General features: G+C 43.0%; 1 protein-coding gene across 3 annotated transcripts; it reads right to left on the bottom strand.

Moving 5' to 3' along the window:
- Positions 1–37: 37 nt before the first annotated feature.
- Positions 38–20,495, bottom strand: LOC129813896 (ETS-related transcription factor Elf-1-like). 3 transcript variants are annotated; one of them, XM_055866496.1, is made up of 8 exons: positions 20,290–20,495; positions 8,534–9,148; positions 7,881–8,001; positions 5,374–5,484; positions 4,783–4,938; positions 4,511–4,579; positions 3,494–3,686; positions 38–3,390 (listed from the first exon to the last, which is right to left on the bottom strand). In XM_055866496.1, the coding sequence occupies exons 2-8, from the start codon at positions 8,603–8,605 to the stop codon at positions 2,739–2,741; spliced, it is 1,374 nt and encodes a 457-aa protein (XP_055722471.1). In that variant the 5' UTR covers positions 8,606–9,148; positions 20,290–20,495; the 3' UTR covers positions 38–2,738. The 3 variants fall into 3 exon arrangements, with proteins under 3 accessions (XP_055722471.1, XP_055722469.1, XP_055722470.1); XM_055866494.1 differs by having other exon boundaries at positions 8,534–9,172; XM_055866495.1 differs by lacking the exon at positions 20,290–20,495 and having other exon boundaries at positions 8,534–9,549.
- Between the last annotated feature and the right edge of the window lie 216 nt (positions 20,496–20,711).

Consider the following 20,711-nt stretch of genomic DNA (forward strand, 5'->3'; position numbering starts at 1 on the left):
ACGGTTTGTAAAAAAACAACAAAAAAAACAGTCATGATTCATTCAAAATTAAAACTTTTATTTCTTGAAAACAAGTTTAATAATTCCTATTTTATCTACTCCTTCTGTATAAATTGCATGAAAACATCTGCATGAACATCAATACATTGCATATAGTATAAAAGCCTGGTACAGTATTTTCACAATTAGTTCCTCACACAATAGCAGTAACAAATATATCAGAGACTTCCAGCAAAAGCAAAGAAGCATAAGGCAATATTATCAAAGGAAAAGATTGCATGGGAAAATGTGCTTTTTATTAGGATATATATAAGCCATCCTTGTAGGATCAGCAAAACTAACCATAGATCAGAGTCTATGCCTGAGGAGCAACATCATCATACTTCTTTGCATAGATGAGTACATTTGGGAATTGGGATGGTATATACTGTGTTTGTGCAGCGAATAAACACAGATTAACAGCTGACAGAAAAAGTGTTAAGTCACATGTTCACAAACACATATATTTATATATCAAGGCATATATGGTCCAGGAAAGCACATGTATAACTATTACAGCATATCAGGAACGCTAACAGGATTGCTGGCAGAAGGGCTCTGGTTAGGAGTTGCCCATAGGGGCAGATCTAGGATCAGCTTACTGTCCCCAAATGATGACCAGGGAAAACCTTAGATCAGGGTCATTGGGCAACTACCAACGGCAGAAGTGCGTTTACTCTCTCTTAAAAGCGTCAACATCGAGATTGAGAAGCTGTAAAGCCAACAGTACCGCTGCAAAAATGAAACAGAAAATGCCTTTTGATTTGTATTTATTTGTATTCTCTACCTCTTTCAGCTAGGGGGCACTATTTTATGTTTGGAAAAATAACGTTCCCAAGGTAAACGGACTATTTCTCAGGCCCAGATGCTAGAATATCCATATAATTGACAGATTAGGATAGAAAACACTCTAAAAGTTCCAAAACTGTCAAAATATGGTCTGTGAGTATAACAGAACTGATTTTGCAGGCGAAAACCTGAAGAAATCCAACCCACCGTGCCTTTTATTTGGAAAAATCCCTGTTTCATTGCCTGCCCATCCTCCATTTAAAGGGGTATCAACCAGATTCCTTTTCCAATGGCTTCCTCAGGCTGTGACTAGGCTTTATACATAGTTTCAAGCTTTTATTTTGAAAAATGAGCGAGATTTATCAAATTGCGTCAGGTGTCCTTTGATTAGTTCATGCGCTGGAGAGTTGTAGCTCGACATTTTCTTTCTCTGTAGTATTGAATAGTTTACCGTCCGGTTGAAATATTATCGATTATGTATGTTAAAAACAACCTGAGGATTGATTATAAAAAACGTTTGTCATGTTTCTACGAACATTACGGATACTTTTTGGAATTTTCGTCTGCCCTTCAGGACCGGCACGAGCCTGTGGTTTTCTGAACATAACGCGCAAACCAAATGGAGGTTTTTGGTTATTGTGAACTGGGAGTCTCGTGAGTGCAAACATCCGAAGATCATCAAAGGTAAGCGATTCATTTTATTGCTTTTCTGACTTTCGTGACCAAGCTAATTTGCGGCTAGCTGTTCTTACTGTTTTGTCTAGTGATTGATAAACTCACAAACGCTTGGATTGCTTTCGCTGTAAAGCATATTTTCAAAATCTGACACGATAGGTGGGTTAACAACAAGCTAAGCTGTTTTGGTATTTTTCACTTGTGATTTAATGATTATAAATATTTTTTGAATTTGGCTCTCTGCAATTCAGCGGTTGTTTACGAAAATGATCCCGCTAAAGGGATCCGTGCGTCAAGAATAACCGAAAGCCTGTAAAGTTAAGGGCTCAGACACACCAGTAGTGTTTGCTGGCCGAGAGTACTTAGCATCTCTGAACGTAATTAACCATTTCACATGTAGAATCCTGTGGAAAATGTAGGCAGTCAGATGTCTACAGCGGGTGGTCCCTACAACACAGCACGTTGAATGATCTGCCGACAAACACTAGAACCACAATCCGTGCGATGTGTCATCTCTATGGAATGTACTCCCTGAACACATCGACTAGGACACGTTTACCTCAAGCACTGATGGTGGGTCTTCTACTGGTGTGGGTGACAGTATGAGAGTGTGTTTACGTGGAAGATCAACAACTGACACACACATAAATAAGAATGTTAAGGAGCAATATGTTGAAGCTAGCGTGCTACAGATTAAGACTGCCTTTGGTGAAAGCTGGAAAATGATTGTTTGAATATTTGAGGCACTTTGGTAGGTGAGAGAGTGGTGACAAAGACATGGTACATGTTAATAGTGCAAAGCACTGGTCATGGCGGAGAAAAGAACATTGAGAGAACAAGAACAGCGCACGAGCTCCCATGCATTCAGTGGAGCTGAATTGCGAACAGAGATAGAGCAGTGCAGATGCTCTGCAGCAAGGCTGTAGAATCCAGTGCATGTCTTTGGTCGGCAATTAGAATGTCTGCCATGTTGGAATCAATAATTCTAAGACAATTACATTCTTGTTAGAATGCCGATTAGGAATGTTATCGACATGGAGTGTTTGGTGCCAACATGGAAGACAGTTTGGTTAACTCTGTAAGAATTGCTCTGGTGCATAAGGGAATGTAAGAGTGAGAGAAAGACCATCCAGGTCTGTCACATCTGTAAAATAAATCAAATTTACATCACAACTGTCCAACATCTTTCTCTAAAGTCTCCCTTTGAAAATCATTGTCTTCTGCAGTCGTCTTGGCTATGGGGCAAGTGGCTGATACTGATCAGCTGTCTCGGGGCATCCTACTCCACAATCAGTGGAGGGCTGTAACTGCAGAGTCACTATCTGACTGGTGGTCTGTTCTGCACTTGCAGCCTGTCTCTCACACAGACTCCCCAGCAGCTGAGCAGTTCTGAAGACTGACCCATGCTGACCAGGCTGCAGAGACTGCACGTTCTGCAGGGTCCGCAGCATCTCAGCTGAGACTATAGGCAGATGCTGCTGCTGGATCAGACTGCCCCCTGGTGGCCGGAGGACTGTCCTGCGATGGACTAAGGACGGGGCTGGGGTTTGGGTCTTGGGTTTTGGGCCGGGTCGGCGCCGCTGGGCTGCTGCTGGACCTATGCTGGTCTGTCTGGACCTATGGTAGCCTCTGGTAGCCTGGGGAGGGGGAAGGAAAGAATGCTCGTAGGACCCTAAATCGTCCAGGGATTGGTCGCTGTAGGGCAGACTGCCCTCTGGGTCATCTGGGATGCCATCATCATCATCGTCCTCTTCTTCCTCATGATTGTCTTGGTCCTCCTGGTCTTCGTCGTCACTGATGAAGACCATGTCTTTGGGCAGAGAGGCAAACTGGTAGACCAGCCTCTGACCCTCTACCTTGTTCAGAATCCCACGCTGGTAGTAGTACCTGTCAGGGACAGCGAGAGGACAGCTTTGATACACACACACCTGCAGGGACACAGATTGGAAGTTATTATTATTGTAATGTAGTTAATGTAACTACAGCGTACCTGAGTGCTCGGCCCATGGTCTCATAGTTCATGTCTGGTTTGTTCTTGTGTTTGCCCCAGAGTCTGGCCACAGCCTTGGAGTTGACCAGCTTAAAGATCCCTGCATGCCGATTGGTCCATTTGATGTAACGTGGGCAGGCCTGTCTGTCCTGGAGAAGCTCAATCAGGAACTGCCACAAGAACATAGTGTTACCTGAAACAGGTGAGGGAGAGGTGAGATGGAGTGTGTGTCTGTTTGTGTGTATGTACCAGAGGAGAACGGCAGGTAGCCTAGTGGTTAGCGCGTTGGGCCAGTAACCGAAAGGTTGCTAGATCGAATCCCTGAGCTGACAAGGTAAAACAATTCAAAATCAGTTGTTGTGCCCCTGAACACTGTTCCTAGGCCGTCATTGTAAATAAGAATTATTTGTTCTTAAAACTGACTTGCCTAGATAAATAAAAAAAACGACTGCCTCTTCTCATTGAAGCCAAAGTTCAAGGCCGACCGTGGTACTGCATGCCTTGTTTGCAGAAAACAGGATCCTCATTATAGTGAATGGGAAAATAGCTATCTTCATGGTCATTCTTTGTGTAAATATATATATTTGTAAGACAATCTTGGAACCAATAATTGCTTCTACAAGACCAGATTATTTTAAAATCACATAAAGTAAAAGTTATAAGGGTAATTTAGTTGCTAATGAAAGCCTGCAGTACCCTAGTCAGTCTTCAACTTGAGATACTCAATAAGAGCGTATGTTATGCATCAATTAGTGCTATCCGGGGTCCTTGGGACCTCCCTATCCTAAACCCTAAACCCCTACCCCTACCTAACCATAACCCTTACCATTTTAAAATGTCAACTTCAATGTGGTAGGAACGTCCCAAGGATACCAAATAGCAATAACCGTTATGTAGCCATAAGACGCCATCTTAACCGACTTCCTTGGCTTCAAATGCGCTATTGAGTCTTCACATAGAAATGGTGTCACGTGAATGGTGTCACGTGATTGATCATATACAGCCATTGGTGTGTACCTTTGCTGTATTTGCCCCTCTTGAATGTGATGTCCGGTGTGGGAGATTCAGGCCTTTTGGATTTCTTAGCTAAAATGCATAACAGAGTAGTTGTTATGTCACAATGACATGTTTGACATTGTCAAAATGACAGTAGTCCATAAATGGCCAGGTGAGAAAGAAAAAAAGTAGTTGTATTGTCAAAACTGATGAGCAGGCATACGAGCCAAGGTTGTTGTGGTTATGATTACAATTTATAGTTTGAAAGCATGGCCAGATAATGACAATCTAACCTCTCTTCTTCTTTGGTTGCTCAGCAACAGTCTCCCTCTGCAGCGTGACCCACTGGGGCTGGCCCAGAGCTCCCACAAGGCCTTCCGCTGACACCGTCAACTGGTGGGTAACGGGTGACGTGATGACATCACCCAGGGCGGGGACGTACAGCTGGGCTAGAGGGGAGGAGACAAACACACTGTTTGGGGTTACAGTGTAATAAATGAGTCTACAAGGAGACAATTTGATTATATATGAGAGCAGGATGAATACATCTGTTCCAAGCAGAGCAGAAATATAGATGCTTGTTTGCACTAGGGAGTGATACAAAGAAACCTGGGGCACGTTCAGCAGGATGCAATGTTTTGGAACGTTCCCGATAGAAATAGGCTATGTAAAATAACATGCCTCTCTGACATGTATAACAAGGGATCATATCAGCTCTGATCTGCAACGTTCAACAATGTTTGGCAACTGAACGTGGCCATTGTGATGGTAAACAACAAGCTCAAAACCCAGTTAGATTTGTTTACGCAAAGACTGAGTTAGAGTCAAGACAAGTTACTCACTGAGCTACTAACTTAAACTAGCTGTGTGTGTGTGTGTCTCACTGTAGTGCTGTTGGTCCAGAGAGAGGGAGTCAGGGGAGTCCATGTTGAGGAGAGTCTCAGCTGCCACCAGTGTTTCCATGGTTTCCTCATCTCCACTCTCACTGTCCTCCACTGGAGAGGGAGCGGGAGAGAGGAGATAGGAGAGAGGTTGGGATAAAGGGAAGATATGTAGAGAGAGAGGCGGGGTAATGTCAGCATGACATCATGGCTCTGTCTGTAGGCTTATCCCTAGTGATGGGACAGTGGGAGGAAACAAGAGGGCTATCTAGCTACTACACTGTTAGCTAGCATAGGAGCCTTTCTATAACAGGAGGTTGGTGGCACCTTAATTGAGGAGGACGGGCTCGTGGTAATAGCTGGAGCGGAATAGTATCAAATACACCAAACACATGGATGGTTTCCATGTGTTTGATGCCATTCCATTTGCGCAGTTCGAGCCATTATTATGAGCCTTCCTCCCCTTAGCAACCTCCACTGCTTTCTATCACAACAAAAGTCTAACTGTATATTCGCTAGCTAGCAAAATCAAGCTTAAACAGAGATGGTCATAATAATGTTGTAACAGGCCATGGCTGAACGATTGACAGAGAGCTAAAAGTAGAAAAGAAAAAAGGAACTAGCTAGCTGCTAAATTAGCTAACTAAAGTTAGCTAACATGCTAGAAAGTAGACAAGTGAAGCTACAAAACTTATTGGCTACACATTTACTTGCATTGAGAGCCTCACTACTCATTAGTTTCATAAACTGTTTACTTCAGAGAGCTAGCAACAAGATAAGCAACTTTGTCAAAGCTGCAGTAGCCACAAGAGGTGTATTTTGTTTCACTTCCTGGATTTGCCAACTTCTCTGATTGGTTCAAGTGTGAAGGCCACAGTACACATGTGCTCAGCCAGCTTTATGATCTTTGTTTACAGCCACCTCACCAAAATGAGTAGAGATATCTTGGTCATTCCTACCTTGATGTGCATTTTGGACCTCATAACTTTTGGGGGGAAAAGTTGAAATATAAAATAAAAAAATGTATTCTATGAGAAAAAGGACATTTGACTTTCAGGCACTTTGTGTGCATTTTCCAAACTGTTAGGTGTATAATCATAACAGGGTGGAACCTAACAGAGTGGAAATTTGGAGCCTAAATTAGCCATAGCTCTGTGAGTGAGCAAGATTGAGCTAGCATAATGGTGAACACTTGAACATGATTTTAACTTCTCTATTAAAACATTTTTTACATTTTGAAAAGTGGTTAATTTTCTCTATAATTTAGCCTAACAGGGTGGACATGAAATGGGACATAAAGACTAACAACATGAAACTTGGAAAGATGGACAGTGGTGGAAAAAGTACTCAATTGTTATACTTGAGTAAAAGTAAAGACAGCTACATAGAAAATGGTGCAACTAAAAGTAAAAGTTACCTAGTAAAATACTACTGAGTAAAAGTATCTGGTTTTAAAAATGTACTTAAGTAGAGTGGTAGAAAAAGTACTTAATTGTCATACTTGAGTAAAAGTAAAAGTAAATGCTATACATCAAATTCCTTATTTTATTAAGCAAACCAGACAGGCACACGCCAACACTCAGGCATCATTTAGAAACGCAGTTTTGTGTTTATTGAGTCCGCCGGATCAGAGGTAGTTGGAATGACTGTGTTATATTGATAGGTGAATGAATTGGACAATAATTCTGTCCTGACTGAGCATTCTAACTGTAACGAATACTTTTTGGTGTCAGGGAAAATGTATGGGGGTAAAAAGTACATATTTTCTTTAGGAATGTAGTGGAGTAAAAAGTAAAAGTTGTCAAAAATATAAATAGTAAAGTTAAGTACAGATGACACCACATTGAGAAAGTGTGGGGTATTGTAGCAAGGGGTTGTTTTTTTAAACGGAGAATTGCAACAAACTAACAGGGTGGAAAGTGACATCAGGGACACAGAAGTGGTATTTCCTGCAGACAGAAAAGACACCGCATTATAGGAATGACCCAGCTAGGGTATTCTTTCTAAATGACTCATTATATAGAAGCTAAGTTAGCCACAGTACTAAACTACAGTATTTTAAACTGAAACTGCTCAGTTGTTATACTCTAGTAAGGATATGTGCTATAAACACAGCAGATAGCATCTTAGTCAAAGTAGCTAGTGTGCTAGCTAACCTTTCTACCATAGCAAGCTAATCAGCTAACCACCTGAATGTATTGACTGACTGCACAAAGTCTGTATCATGAATTGTTTTGCCCAGCACAGTTTAGGATGTGCATATCACCCTCCTGTTTTACACTGACATTTTCTCTCAGGAGCTGAGCCTCGGAGCCTACACCACCCTGCTATACAGAAAAACCCTACCTGTTAGTCAGACTCCTTACCCTAACATCTTACCCAAACGTAACCCTCCTAATCTACTACGTCAAAGTGTCTGTTTCTGTCTACAGGTGCTGTTGACTCTGCCAAGAAGGCCAAGCTGCTCAACCCCAGATTGCCTTCATTAGACCGTGCGTGTTTGTTGTTACCTGTTGTTAGCAGGTGGTCTTCTGTGTGTGTCTGCTCACAGGCCAGGCCTGTGTAGGAGAGCAGGTGGGATTGTGGGATCTGCTCCACTATCACTGCAGGATAGGCCAAGTGCTCATCCAGCTGCAACACACAGGGACAAATGATCTGTCACTCACTTCAATTCAGTTATTTTACATTCGAGCCAATGCTTTATTTAATAATTTCCAATATCTAGTGTTTGATATTGTAAGACAACAGCCAAGGTAAGGCTTGAACCAGCAACTCTGCAGTTAAATTGGAAGGGTACTAACATCTGTGCCATGAGGTTCCGAAGTCTTGGCAGATGTTGTACATTGACATACAGTGAGGCTAGACTTTAGGGTTTTAACTTAAGAGTTGTGTGAATGAGTGGACTACTTTCACTGTTCCTATTAGAAATGTCAGTATGTTCCCAATGTAAATTGGTGCTGATCTTTCAATAACTATGGCTGACGTCATTATCATGTTATCCTTGGCTACTGTACATGTAGATTCTATCTCTGTATTCAATACAGCTTGTATGCACTTTGATATTTCATTTCCCAAGTGGTTCTACACTGATGTGTGATTTTAAAAGAGGCTTTGATGTTTTATCTGTTGGTGTGCAAATACACACACACACGGTCGTTCCCACCTGTAGTCCATTGTTCACGTGGTCGCTGGCAAACTCAAAGATGAGTTCCGTCTGCTGCAGCATGGAAGACATTCCAGAATACTCCAATAACAGGTCTACGATGTCATCATCCCAGTATTCCACATCAGATGTCCAACAGTTTCACACAACACGTTCTAAGTTCCAGAGCACCGAATCGAAGTTACAGGTGTCAAATCACAGGTTCTGTGTTCCAGAAGTTCCAGAGCAGAGAGAGTTGTATCAAAAGCTTCCCCCTGTCCGTTTCTCACAGGTCCTCCTGAGGATGAGTCACTCTTAACTGCATGCCTGAACAGCACAGTGACTAAACTGTCTAAATGAAAGTAACTTCAGTTAAATAGCTGGCTAGTAACTCGTTCCTCACTCCAGCGCAGTGGCTTGACCTCTCAGAAGAGTGAGTGTTGGCTTGGCTAGTTGGTTAAATTGTTGAGGTAAAATCCTGCAGGAGTCCTCAGTAGATGTTCCATAGATGAGATGCTGAACAGGAGCAGAGACAGAGAAATTGCAGGGAGAAACAGTTACTTGTTTCCTTCTGTCTTTCTAAGTTTCTACCCTCGATGAAGAAGTGGAGGCCGCCAACGGTCCTGTTGTCTCAACCTGAGAAAAGGGAAGAGAGAGAGACTGATGGTGGGCGATGGTAGCGGGAGGGAGAAGAGAAAGAGATTACATTAGAGAAGTCTCTTCAATGCATGATAACTCTACTTGTAGACTACATAAGCTACACTCTCTGATCAAAGTGCAGACAGTGAACAGAATCACATGATCAGGGCTCTATAAACTCCGCTGGCAGAACAACAGTCTGTGGGTTCAGTCTGTTAGTGAGGGGCAAAAACACTGTCCTCTGTCAAACTGAGGCAAGGCCTCTTATAACAAGCAACTGTTTATATTCCTTTCCCTCTTATCACACTATTATGCCACACAGACCTTCTGCTCTCTTTCTCTCAGCTCTCACACGCACAGCTTTCTTATCTCCCCTTCTAAAGAGACCAAACCAGCAACAGGAAAGAAGCTTCCGGACTGCGTCATGAGTGTGTTTGTGTGTATGGGGGAGGGGTGGGAGGAGGCAAAAAAGAGCAACTGCGCCTGCTCAGAGCACCTAATGCTCAGGTCGGACAATGGACTTCTGCATTAGGGTGTGTATCCCCTCCCTTCAAACTTGACACACACACATACACTGTGCCAGGTCGCCCTGACGTGTGTGTGTGTGTGTGTGTGTGTGTGTGTGTGTGTGTGTGTGTGTGTGTGTGTGTGTGTGTGTCAAGTTTGAAGGGAGGGGAAACTCCTCATTGAGATATGGTGCTTTCCCTCTGGTCAGGGCAGGCACGCCTGGAATGTGTTTGGAATAGCTCATATGAGAGATAAGCACAGAGCGAACAGACAGACACAGGGTTACATTACCACAGAGAGAAGGAATCACAAAAGGTGCTAGGTATTGATTGCCTGTGTTTTTGACGGCTGTTTATTTTTTTAATTTCACCTTTATTTAACCAGGTAGGCAAATTGAGAACACGTTCTCATTTACAATTGCGACCTGGCCAAGATAAAGCAAAGCAGTTCAACACATACAACAACACATAGTTACACATGGAGTATAACAAACATACAGTCAATAATACAGTGAAAAATAAGTCTATATACAATGTGAGCAAGTGAGGTGAGATAAGGGAGGAGAAGGCAAATGAAATATATTAATAAATAAAAATATAAAAAAGGCCATGGTGGCGAAGTAAATACAATATAGCAAGTAAAAAAACACTGGAATGGTTGGTTTGCAGTGGAAGAAGGTGCAAAGTAGAGATAGAAATAATGGGGTGCAAAGGAGCAAAATAAATAAATACAGTAGGTAAAGAGGTAGTTGTTTGGGCTAAATTATAGATGGGCTATGTACAGGTGCAGTAATCTATGAGCTGCTCTGACAGCTGGTGCTTAAAGCTAGTGAGGGAGATAAGTGTTTCCAGTTTCAGAGATTTTTGTAGTTCGTTCCAGTCATTGGCAGCAGAGAACTGGAAGGAGAGGCGGCCAAAGGAAGAATTGGTTTTGGGGGTGACCAGAGAGATATACCTGCTGGAGCGCGTGCTACAGGTAGGTGCTGCTATGGTGACCAGCGAGCTGAGATAAGGGGGGACTTTACCTAGCAGGGTTTTGTAGATGACCTGGAGCCAGTGGGTTTGGCGACGAGTGTGAAGCGAGGGCCAGCCAACGAGAGCGTACAGGTCGCAGTGGTGGGTAGTATATGGGGCTTTGGTGACAAAACGGATGGCACTGTGATAGACTGCATCCAATTTGTTGAGTAGGGTTTTGGAGGCTATTTTGTAAATGACATCACCGAAGTCGAGGATTGGTAGGATGGTCAGTTTTACAAGGGTATGTTTGGCAGCATGAGTGAAGGATGCTTTGTTGCGGAATAGGAAGCCGATTCTAGATTTAACTTTGGATTGGAGATGCTTGATGTGAGTCTGGAAGGAGAGTTTACAGTCTAACCAGACACCTAGGTATTTGTAGTTGTCCACATATTCTAAGTCAGAGCCGTCCAGAGTAGTGATGTTGGACAGGCGGGCAGGTGCAGGCAGCGATCGGTTGAAGAGCATGCATTTAGTTTTACTTGTATTTAAGAGCAATTGGAGGCCACGGAAGGAGAGTTGTATGGCATTGAAGCTCGCCTGGAGGGTTGTTAGCACAGTGTCCAAAGAAGGGCCAGAAGTATACAGAATAGTGTCGTCTGCGTAGAGGTGGATCAGAGAATCACCAGCAGCAAGAGCGACATCATTGATGTATACAGAGAAGAGAGTCGGTCCAAGAATTGAACCCTGTGGCACCCCCATAGAGACTGCCAGAGGTCCGGACAACAGACCCTCCGATTTGACACACTGAACTCGATCAGAGAAGTAGTTGGTGAACCAGGCGAGGCAATCATTAGAGAAACCAAGGCTGTCGAGTCTGCCGATGAGGATGTGGTGATTGACAGAGTCAAAAGCCTTGGCCAGGTCAATGAATATGGCTGCACAGTACTGTTTCCTATCGATAGCGGTTAAGATATCGTTTATGACCTTGAGCGTGGCTGAGGTGCACCCATGACCAGCTCTGAAACCAGATTGCATAGCGGAGAAGGTATGGTGGGATTCGAGATGGTCGGTAATCTGTTTGTTGACTTGGCTTTCAAAGACCTTAGAAAGGCAGGGTAGGATAGATATAGGTCTGTAGCTGTTTGGGTCAAGAGTGTTCCCCCCCTTTGAAGAGGGGGATAACCGCAGCTGCTTTCCAATCTTTGGGAATCTCAGATGACACGAAAGAGAGGTTGAAAAGGCTGGTAATAGGGGTGGCAACAATTTCAGCAGATAGTTTTAGAAAGAAAGGGTCCAGATTATCTAGCCCGGCTGATTTGTAAGGGTCCAGATTTTGCAGCTCTTTCAGAACATCAGCTGACTGTATTTGGGAGAAAGAGAAATGGGGAAGGCGTGGGCGAGTAGCAGAGGGGAGGGCAGTGCAGTTGACCGGGGTAGGGGTAGCCAGGTGGAAAGCATGGCCAGCCGTAGAAAAATGCTTGTTGAAATTCTCAATTATAGTGGATTTGTCGGTGGTGACAGTGTTTCCTATCTTCAGTGCAGTTGGAAGCTGGGTGGAGGTGTTCTTATTCTCCATGGACTTTACAGTGTACCAGAACTTTGAGTTTGTGTTGCAGGAAGCAAATTTCTGCTTGAAAAAGCTAGCCTTGGCTTTTCTAACTGCCTGTGTATACTGGTTTCTAGCTTCCCTGAAAAGTTGCATATCACGGGGGCTGTTCGATGCTAATGCAGAACGCCATAGGATGTTTTTCTGTTGGTTAAGGGCAGTCAGGTCAGGAGAGAAACAAGGGCTATATCTGTTCCTGGTTCTAAATTTCTTGAATGGGGCATGCTTATTCAAGATGGTGAGGAAGGCATTTAAAAAAAATATCCAGGCATCCTCTACTGACGGGATGAGATCAATATCCTTCCAGGATACCTCGGCCAGGTCGATTAGAAAGGCCTGCTCGCTGAAGTGTTTCAGGGAGCATTTGACAGTGATGAGTGGAGGTCGTTTGATCGCTGACCCATTACGGATACAGGCAATGAGGCAGTGATCGCTGAGATCTTGGTTGAAAACAGCAGAGGTGTATTTGGAGGGCAAGTTGGTTAGGATGATGTCTATGAGGGTACCCGTGTTTACGGAATTGGGGTGGTACCTGGTAGGTTCATTGATAATTTGTGTGAGATTGAGGGCATCAAGCTTAGATTGTAGGATGGCTGGGGTGTTAAGCATGTTCCAATTTAGGTCGCCTAGCAGCACAAGCTCTGAAGATAGATGGGGGGCAATCAGTTCACATATGGTGTCCAGAGCACAGCTGGGGGCAGAGGGTGGTCTATAGCAGGCGGCAACCGTGAGAGACTTGTTTTTAGAGAGGTGGATTTTTAAAAGTAGAAGTTCAAATTGTTTGGGAACAGACCTGGATAGTAAAACAGAACTCTGCAGGCAATCCTTGCAGTAGATTGCAACACCGCCCCCTTTGGCCGTTCTATCTTGTCTGAAAATCTTGTAGTTAGGGATGAAAATGTCAGAATTTTTGGTGGTCTTCCTAAGCCAGGATTCAGACACGGCTAAAACATCTGGATTGGCAGAGTGTGCTAAAGCAGTGAACAAAACAAACTTAGGGAGGAGGCTTCTAATGTTAACATGCATGAAACCAAGGCTATTACGGTTACAGAAGTCATCAAAAGAGAGCGCCTGGGGAATAGGAGTGGAGCTAGGTACTGCAGGGCCTGGATTCACCTCTACATCACCAGAGGAACAGAGGAGGAGTAGGATAAGGGTACGGCTAAAAGCTATGAGAATTGGTCGTCGAGAACGTCTAGAACAGAGAGTAAAAGGAAGTTTCTGGGGGCGATAAAATAGCTTCAAGGAATAATGTACAGACAAAGGTATGGTAGGATGTGAATACAGTGGAGGTAAACCTAGGTAATGAGTGATGATGAGAGAGATATTGTCTCTAGAATTATCATTGAAACCAGGTGATGTCATCGCATATGTGGGTGGTGGAACTGAAAGGTTGGATATATAGTGAGCAGGGCTAGAGGCTCTACAGTGAAATAAGCCAATAAACACTAACCAGAACAGCAATGGACAAGGCATATTTACATTAAGGAGAGGCATGCTTAATCGAGTGATCATAAGGGTCCAGTGAGTAGAGGTTGGTTGGGGTCACGGCGATCCAGACAGCTGGCCGGGTAGCTGGCTATCCGTAGCAAGATAACATAGGATGGAGGTCTGTTTTTTATTTATTATTATTTTTTTTGTCACCTCGTTCGTTTCCGTCGGTAGATTAGTGGGGTTCCGTGTGGTAGAGGGGATCGATCCAATTGGCAAAATAGATATAGTGACCCAAGAAAAAAAAAAAAAAAATTGTCCGGTATACTTATTTAGATAGCAGCCGATAAGACAGCTGATAATTAGCAGATGGGTATTCAGAAACGTCGCAATGGAAAAGCCTGTTGAAACCACCTCGGACAATTACGTCGGCAGACCAGTCGTGATGGATCGGCGGGGCTCCGTGTCGGCAATAAAGGGTCCAGTCCAATTGGCAAAAGAGGTATTGTAGCCCAAGAATTCGCTGGTAGACCTCTTCGGCTAGCCGGCAGATGGGCCTAGCTCGAGGCTAGCTCAAGGCTAACTGGTGCTTGTTTCGGGACAGAGGTGTTAACCAGTAGTAGCCACTCGGTTGCAGCTAGCTAGCGACGATGATCCGGTGTAATTGTCCAGAGCTTGCGTCAGGAATCCGGTGATATGGTAGAGAAAAAGCAGTCCTATATGCTCTGGGTTGATATCGCGCCTGCAGACTGGCAGGTATTGGCCTGAGCTGAAGCTGGCTGGTGTCCGAGTTAAGGGTGAAGACCGCAGCAGTGGCTAACTGACTACTAGCTAGTTATCTGGCTAGCTTCTGATTGGGGTTACGGTTCTAAAGTATAAAAAATAGCAGATCCGTACCACATTGGGTGAGGCGGGTTGCGGGAATGTATATTCAGTTCCTAGGTGGAAAGTGAAATTAAAATATATACGAAATGTATACGAAAAATACGAGGACTATTTACGCGGGACAAGCAGGGACAAGACAAACACACGTCCGACTGCTACGCCATCTTGGAACAATAAGTTTAATCTTATTAGGATTTCTTCACACCCCGACACAGACTGTAATGTACATTTTCTAGACAAAAACTCATAAGTGATTTGTTGCGTTACTAACAGGCATCGATAACAAACAAGACTGAAAAACCTACATCTGACAAACCTACATCTTCGTCCATCACTCCTACATCATTATAACAGGGTACTGTAGTTCCACCAATTGAGTACCTTTGGGTAGTGTAATTTGGTGAAGAAAAAAAACTTATTTTACCTAATTTTAACATTCTGTCTGTCATAAAGAGCACATGTTCAACTTTTTAAAAAAAATAAGAATTCCCAGCTTAAGAGGTTAAATAAAATACTATAGTAAGTGTCGTCAAATAAAGTAACAGGGTATACCGTAACATAAACAGTTATTCTAGTGTCAAAATTGTCTACAAAGTGTAAATTGGATAATTTAGGTCATAAAGTTATTCTCGTCTAAATTGGAGTATGGAACATCCGTGCGTCTCAACAGGTAAATGAAGTTTGCGTTTTGATTTGACCACTAAAATGGGGTGAACAGCTGCGGTGATTGCTCTATATCCAATAGCAGTGGCAGAAAGCAGGTTGCCATTAATTAACCCAGGTTTATTCGACAAAAGCAATGTTGCAACAAAAAAATATTAGATGTAGGTGATATTTCTTAAAGATCTACAAAAATTGTATCCGTTCAACAGGGGTTGATTTTTATTTTGTCTAACTTTGTTTATTGCAACAAATGATGGTGGAAACGGTGTTTTTCAAATAAATGATGATTGCCGAAGACTTTTGAAAATATGCCGGGCACGTGATGTAGGCTAAACACGTAACTATAAACTCTACTCCACATTTAATGCTAAATGCCTACTGTTTGTGTAACAGTATAACTTTAGTACGTCCCCTCGCCCCGACCCGGGCGCGAACCAGGGACCCTCTGCACACATCAACAACGGTAGCCCACGAAGCATCGTCACCCATCGCTCCACAAAGGCCACGGCCCTAAAGTCTCAGAGCAAGTGACGTAACTGATTGAAATGCTACTAGCGCGTACCCGCTAACTAGCTAGCCATTTCACATCCGTTACACTTGCAAAATAAATACAAATATGTTTCTTTGCAGGACAGGGATTGTCCTGACGTGCAAGAATGCCTGAAATGCTTGGGCTTGCTTATCTGGTTGGCTGGCAAGTTTCACCAAGGCATGGATCGTGGTGATATGTTGGCACATGATAATTATTAGAATATGGAAAATATTGGTAAATTATTGCATTTTATCCATGCTGGCTTTCGCGGGCTACATGAGACAAAAAAACGCTTAGGTGGGAGAGCATAATTGTATGCCGTCGCCAATTTATTAATGCACAATTTGCCTAAATGGGTAATGGAAACACTTCAACCACTACACTACATTTATTCTACACTGTAGGTTTTGGCAAAATAAATTGTATTTTTTAAGGCGTGACATCATTATGTCCAGCTGTTTTGATAAACACAAGATAGATCAATGAAAACTCACCATAGCAGACAATTGTTGCATTTATTTTCTATGCAAACTTTCTAAATGTCGACAAAAAAAATATTATCACTGGACAAGGTTGTGGAAACATGGCTATTGAGACAGACCTCCCCAACAGCTCTGACTTTGTTTACATAAGACGTCGTGCATTTTTTTTTTACTTGTTAAATACTACACCAAACCTCTTAGTAAAATTGAGCAACTAAAACATTAAAATTACAGATGCCTTGAGTTATTTTAGATTCATTCTGGGAGTTTTGAGGATGTGAAATAGGCTTCCATGTCTAGTGTCTCATGTGGGACGAACATCATTAACCACACGCGGAATCGGTCAAGAAACACACTTCCAAGACTGAAATCTTGTTTTTCTAATGATCAACAGAGAAAAACACGTGTCAATTGGCGTGTTCAGTGGCTCTTTAAATCAGCCATAAATCCCCCTGTGACAGAGGAAATGGAAGCTTGTTGTGTGCAACAGGGAGGGGCAATTGAATGCAAGCTTAAATGTATTTATTTTTAAACACAAAAAAACAACACGGTTGGCTTGTTAGTGTGATCGACCTGCTCACTTTTCCACCACAATACCTGCTTTCCACTATGGATTTGACAATAAGATGTTCAATGTTTCTTTAGATTTTTTTTTTAAAGAGTCACCATAACAGGGTTGACCTTAAAATGAGGAACAGACGTAAATAGATCACACTAATCACATGAAATAAAAACATTTCTTGACACTTTGTCAAAGCAAAAAAATAACTAGGGCTTTACAATGGTGGTGAAAACGAGGACACATTTTGTGGTTTAAATGGATTAAAATCTTCCTAGAAGTCACAGAGGGACGCTTTAGCAAGTCTTTATTCATATAAAAAAAAACAGATGTATTGAATTTTTTATGTGGTTTATTTAAATGTCCACTTCATTGAATAAGCTTTTAAAATGCAATATTGGTGCACAACTTCTAAAATATCAAAGGGACACAAAACGCACTCTTTACGTGGATTGACCCAACACCATCATCACGTGACTGAAACAATCAACCCCCAACAGCAACCCAGCCCAGCCCTGTCCTCTCTGTGTTTAAGGCCTTGTCCTTGTTGTCACGTTATATAGACTGTATATAAACACACTGTATATAGACTTTTCTATTGTGTTGTTGACTGTACGTTTGTTTATTCCATGTGTAACACTGTGTTGTTGTTTGTGTCACACTGCTTTGCTTTATCTTGTCCAGGTCGCAGTTGTAAATGAGAACTTGTTCTCAACTGGCCTACCTGGTTAAATAAAGGTGAAATAAAAAATGTAACGTTAGATAGGATAACATACACACGCTCCATTACTTTCTAGGTTTTCCCCTCTCTCCTCCACCTCTCTTGTTCATTTGTTCACTTCAGTCACTCACATTTTCTCTCCACTCTTTTACTCACCTGTCCTCCTCTCTTCAGGCAGTTACTGACTGTTGTTAGCACCAGAAAATCCTGTTTTGCTGTTTCTGGCCTACCATAACCTCTCTCTCTCACACACACACAGTAGGTAAACAACGACGTACAGGTAACATGCACCATGACGACAGTTGTTGTGCTACACGCCTGTGTTTACCTGAGCTCCTCCCACTCTATCCTTAACCCCTTAGAGAGAGAGACTTCCCATGAGACAGCCTGACAGCTGCTCACAGGTCAGACATCATGCATGCTGTATTCATGCCGATGCATTTTGAATGCCAGTATTTTCTGTTTTGCCTGTTCAGTAGATATGTTGCTATATGTGTTGTTTCTTCCATAGTGTGTGTGTGTGTGCGCATGCATGTGACGGCTGAGAGAGCAAGATGCGACTGAGGCTGTTATCGCACAGGAAGCACAACCCATTCTGTGGGCTCCACTTCCTCCTGAGAGAGCGGGAGGGAGCCAAACACAACGCTGGAACAGCTGTCACCACAGAAAGAAATGTTCCATTGTACGTCTGCCAGGCTACCATCTTGTATTGTGGTTGTTTTGAATGTTGGGTTATCGTTAACGCTCCCCATGTTCTCTGTGTCTTGTCTATTTCCCAATATTGTTAAATGACTCCTTGTTTCCCTGGACAATGGTGACGAGAGGAGATTCTTAAGAATATTTGGGACATGACACAGTCCATCTAGAGGTTCATCCATCACGTGTGTTGGTGTCTGTGGCTTCAGTCATGTGATCTGATCCTGTGAAGTTGCTGCCAGACCCTTAGGGACAGTGATAAGCTCCATAACACACTCGCTGTCCTGTGTGTGTGTGTGTACACAAAGAGCATTGTGAATTAGGCCAGGCTGGTAGGGGAATAGGGTGAGGAGCTGATAAGCTTCCCCTGTTGCCCGGGGTGACTGGGCCTGGCCAATCTAACATGGAGGAATTATGAGGCGATTCTGAATAACACAGCTGTGTGTTTTGGTGAGCTTAAAATCGCACCCCCCTTTCTGTGTATGACTTGTGTGTACGTGTGTGTGAATGTGTGGCCCTGTGTGAGTGTGTATGTGTTTGCTCGCATATACACTGAACAAAAATTTAAACGCAACGTGTAAAGTGTTGATTCCATGTTTCATGAGCTGAAAATAAATGATCCCAGAAATGTTCCATATGGACAAAAAGCCTATTTCTCTTAAATGTTGTGCACAAATTTGTTTACATCCCTGTTAGTGAGCATTTCTCCTTTGCCAAGATAATCCATACACCTGACAGGTGTGGCATATCAAGAAGATAATTAAACAGCATGATCCTTACACAGGTGCACCTTGTGCTGGGGACAATAAAAGGCCACTTTAAAATGTGCAGTTTTGTCACACAACACAATGCCACAGATGTCTCAAGTTGAGGGAGAGTGCAATTGGCATGCTGCAATTCCCATCGTGTGGGAAAGCGGTTTGTTGATGTCAATGTTGTGAACAGAGTGCCCCATGGTGGCATTGGGATTATGATATAGGCAGGCATAAGTTACAGACAACGAACACAGTTGCATTTTATCTATGGCAATTTGAATGCACAAAAATACAGTGACAAGATCCTGAGGCCCCTTGTGAGGCCCATTTTTTGTTAAGGTATATGTGACCAACATATGCATGTGTAACCGATGTGAAATGGCTAGCCAGTTAGCGGTGGTGTACGCTAATAGCGTCTCAATCGGTGACGTCACTCGCTCTGAGACCTTGAATCAAATCAAATTTATTTATATAGCCCTTCTTTCATCAGCTGATATCTCAAAGTGCTGTACAGAAACCCAGCCTAAAACCCCAAACAATTCATGTGTAGAAGCACGGTGAAGAAGTTGTTCCCTTTGCTCTGCAAGGGCCGTGGCTTTTGTGGCGCGATGGGTAACAATGATTTGTGGCTGTCAGTTGTTGATGTGTGCAGAGGGTCCCTGGTTCGGGGCGAGGAGAGGGACGGAAGCTATACTGTTACACATATCTGTATTCCCAGTCATGTGAAATCCATATATTAGGGCATAATGAATTTATGTCAATTGACTGATTTCCTCATTACTGTAACTCAGTAAAATCAATGAAATTGTTGCATGTTGCATTTATATTTTTGTTCAATATATATGTTTATACTACAAAGTCACAGGTGCCTGGATACTTTATGTAAGTACTCTAAAGCTAAACAAACAGATACAGGATTTGTATGTATTCTCAATAACACATGGATCATGCCAAACGCACAACCGAAGTTTTGGGGTTTCTGCAATGCTCAACTGTAGAGCACTAAACACTTTCACTTTCACTTCAGCCTCAATCTACTACACCACATGTGTCAAACTCATTACACCGAGGGCAGACCCACCGAGCGCCGAATGTCTGCGGGTTCCGCTCCGCCCTTGTACTTGATTGATTAAGGTCACTAATTAGTAAGGAACTCCCCTCACCTGGTTGTCTACGTCTTAATTGGAAGGAAAAACACAAAAAACCGCTGACACTCGGCAGTCCGTGGAATGAGTTTGACACCCCTGTACTACACAGACCCACCTCCTATTATTAACATAATAGCATTCTCTTTGTAAAATCGTCTATTATCTTTTCTGCTCTACGATAGGAGCAGTGCGCTTACCTTCTGTTGTATGTTACGGCTGTGTCTGTGTGTAGTAGCTGGCTGGTACAATACGGACAAAGCTGAGAACAGGAAACTGTCTTTTTACCCCTCCTGTGACATAAAACAAACTCCGGTTAGAGAATGCCTTTTGGCACAGATATAGGTTCAGTTTAACGTCCTCAAACCCTCACAGTAACCACTAGGGGGGAAATACAAAGCTGACCTCAGATCAGTATCCAGAGGGTGACTTCATCCTTCTCCGCAAACAACTGCTCTGCTTCCTCTTTCCCCTAAGGGCCCCTCCCACAGTGAATTCTTATTGGCCACCTGTCCTGAAGTAGAGGTAACCGCTGGCGACCATTGTCAGCATTGATCTAAGGCAGCGTTTCCCAAAATCGGTCCTCGGGACCCCAAGAGGTGCACGTTTTGGTTTTTGCGCA

This window comes from Salvelinus fontinalis, chromosome 17, assembly GCF_029448725.1.
Source record: "Salvelinus fontinalis isolate EN_2023a chromosome 17, ASM2944872v1, whole genome shotgun sequence".
Taxonomy (NCBI): domain Eukaryota; kingdom Metazoa; phylum Chordata; class Actinopteri; order Salmoniformes; family Salmonidae; genus Salvelinus; species Salvelinus fontinalis.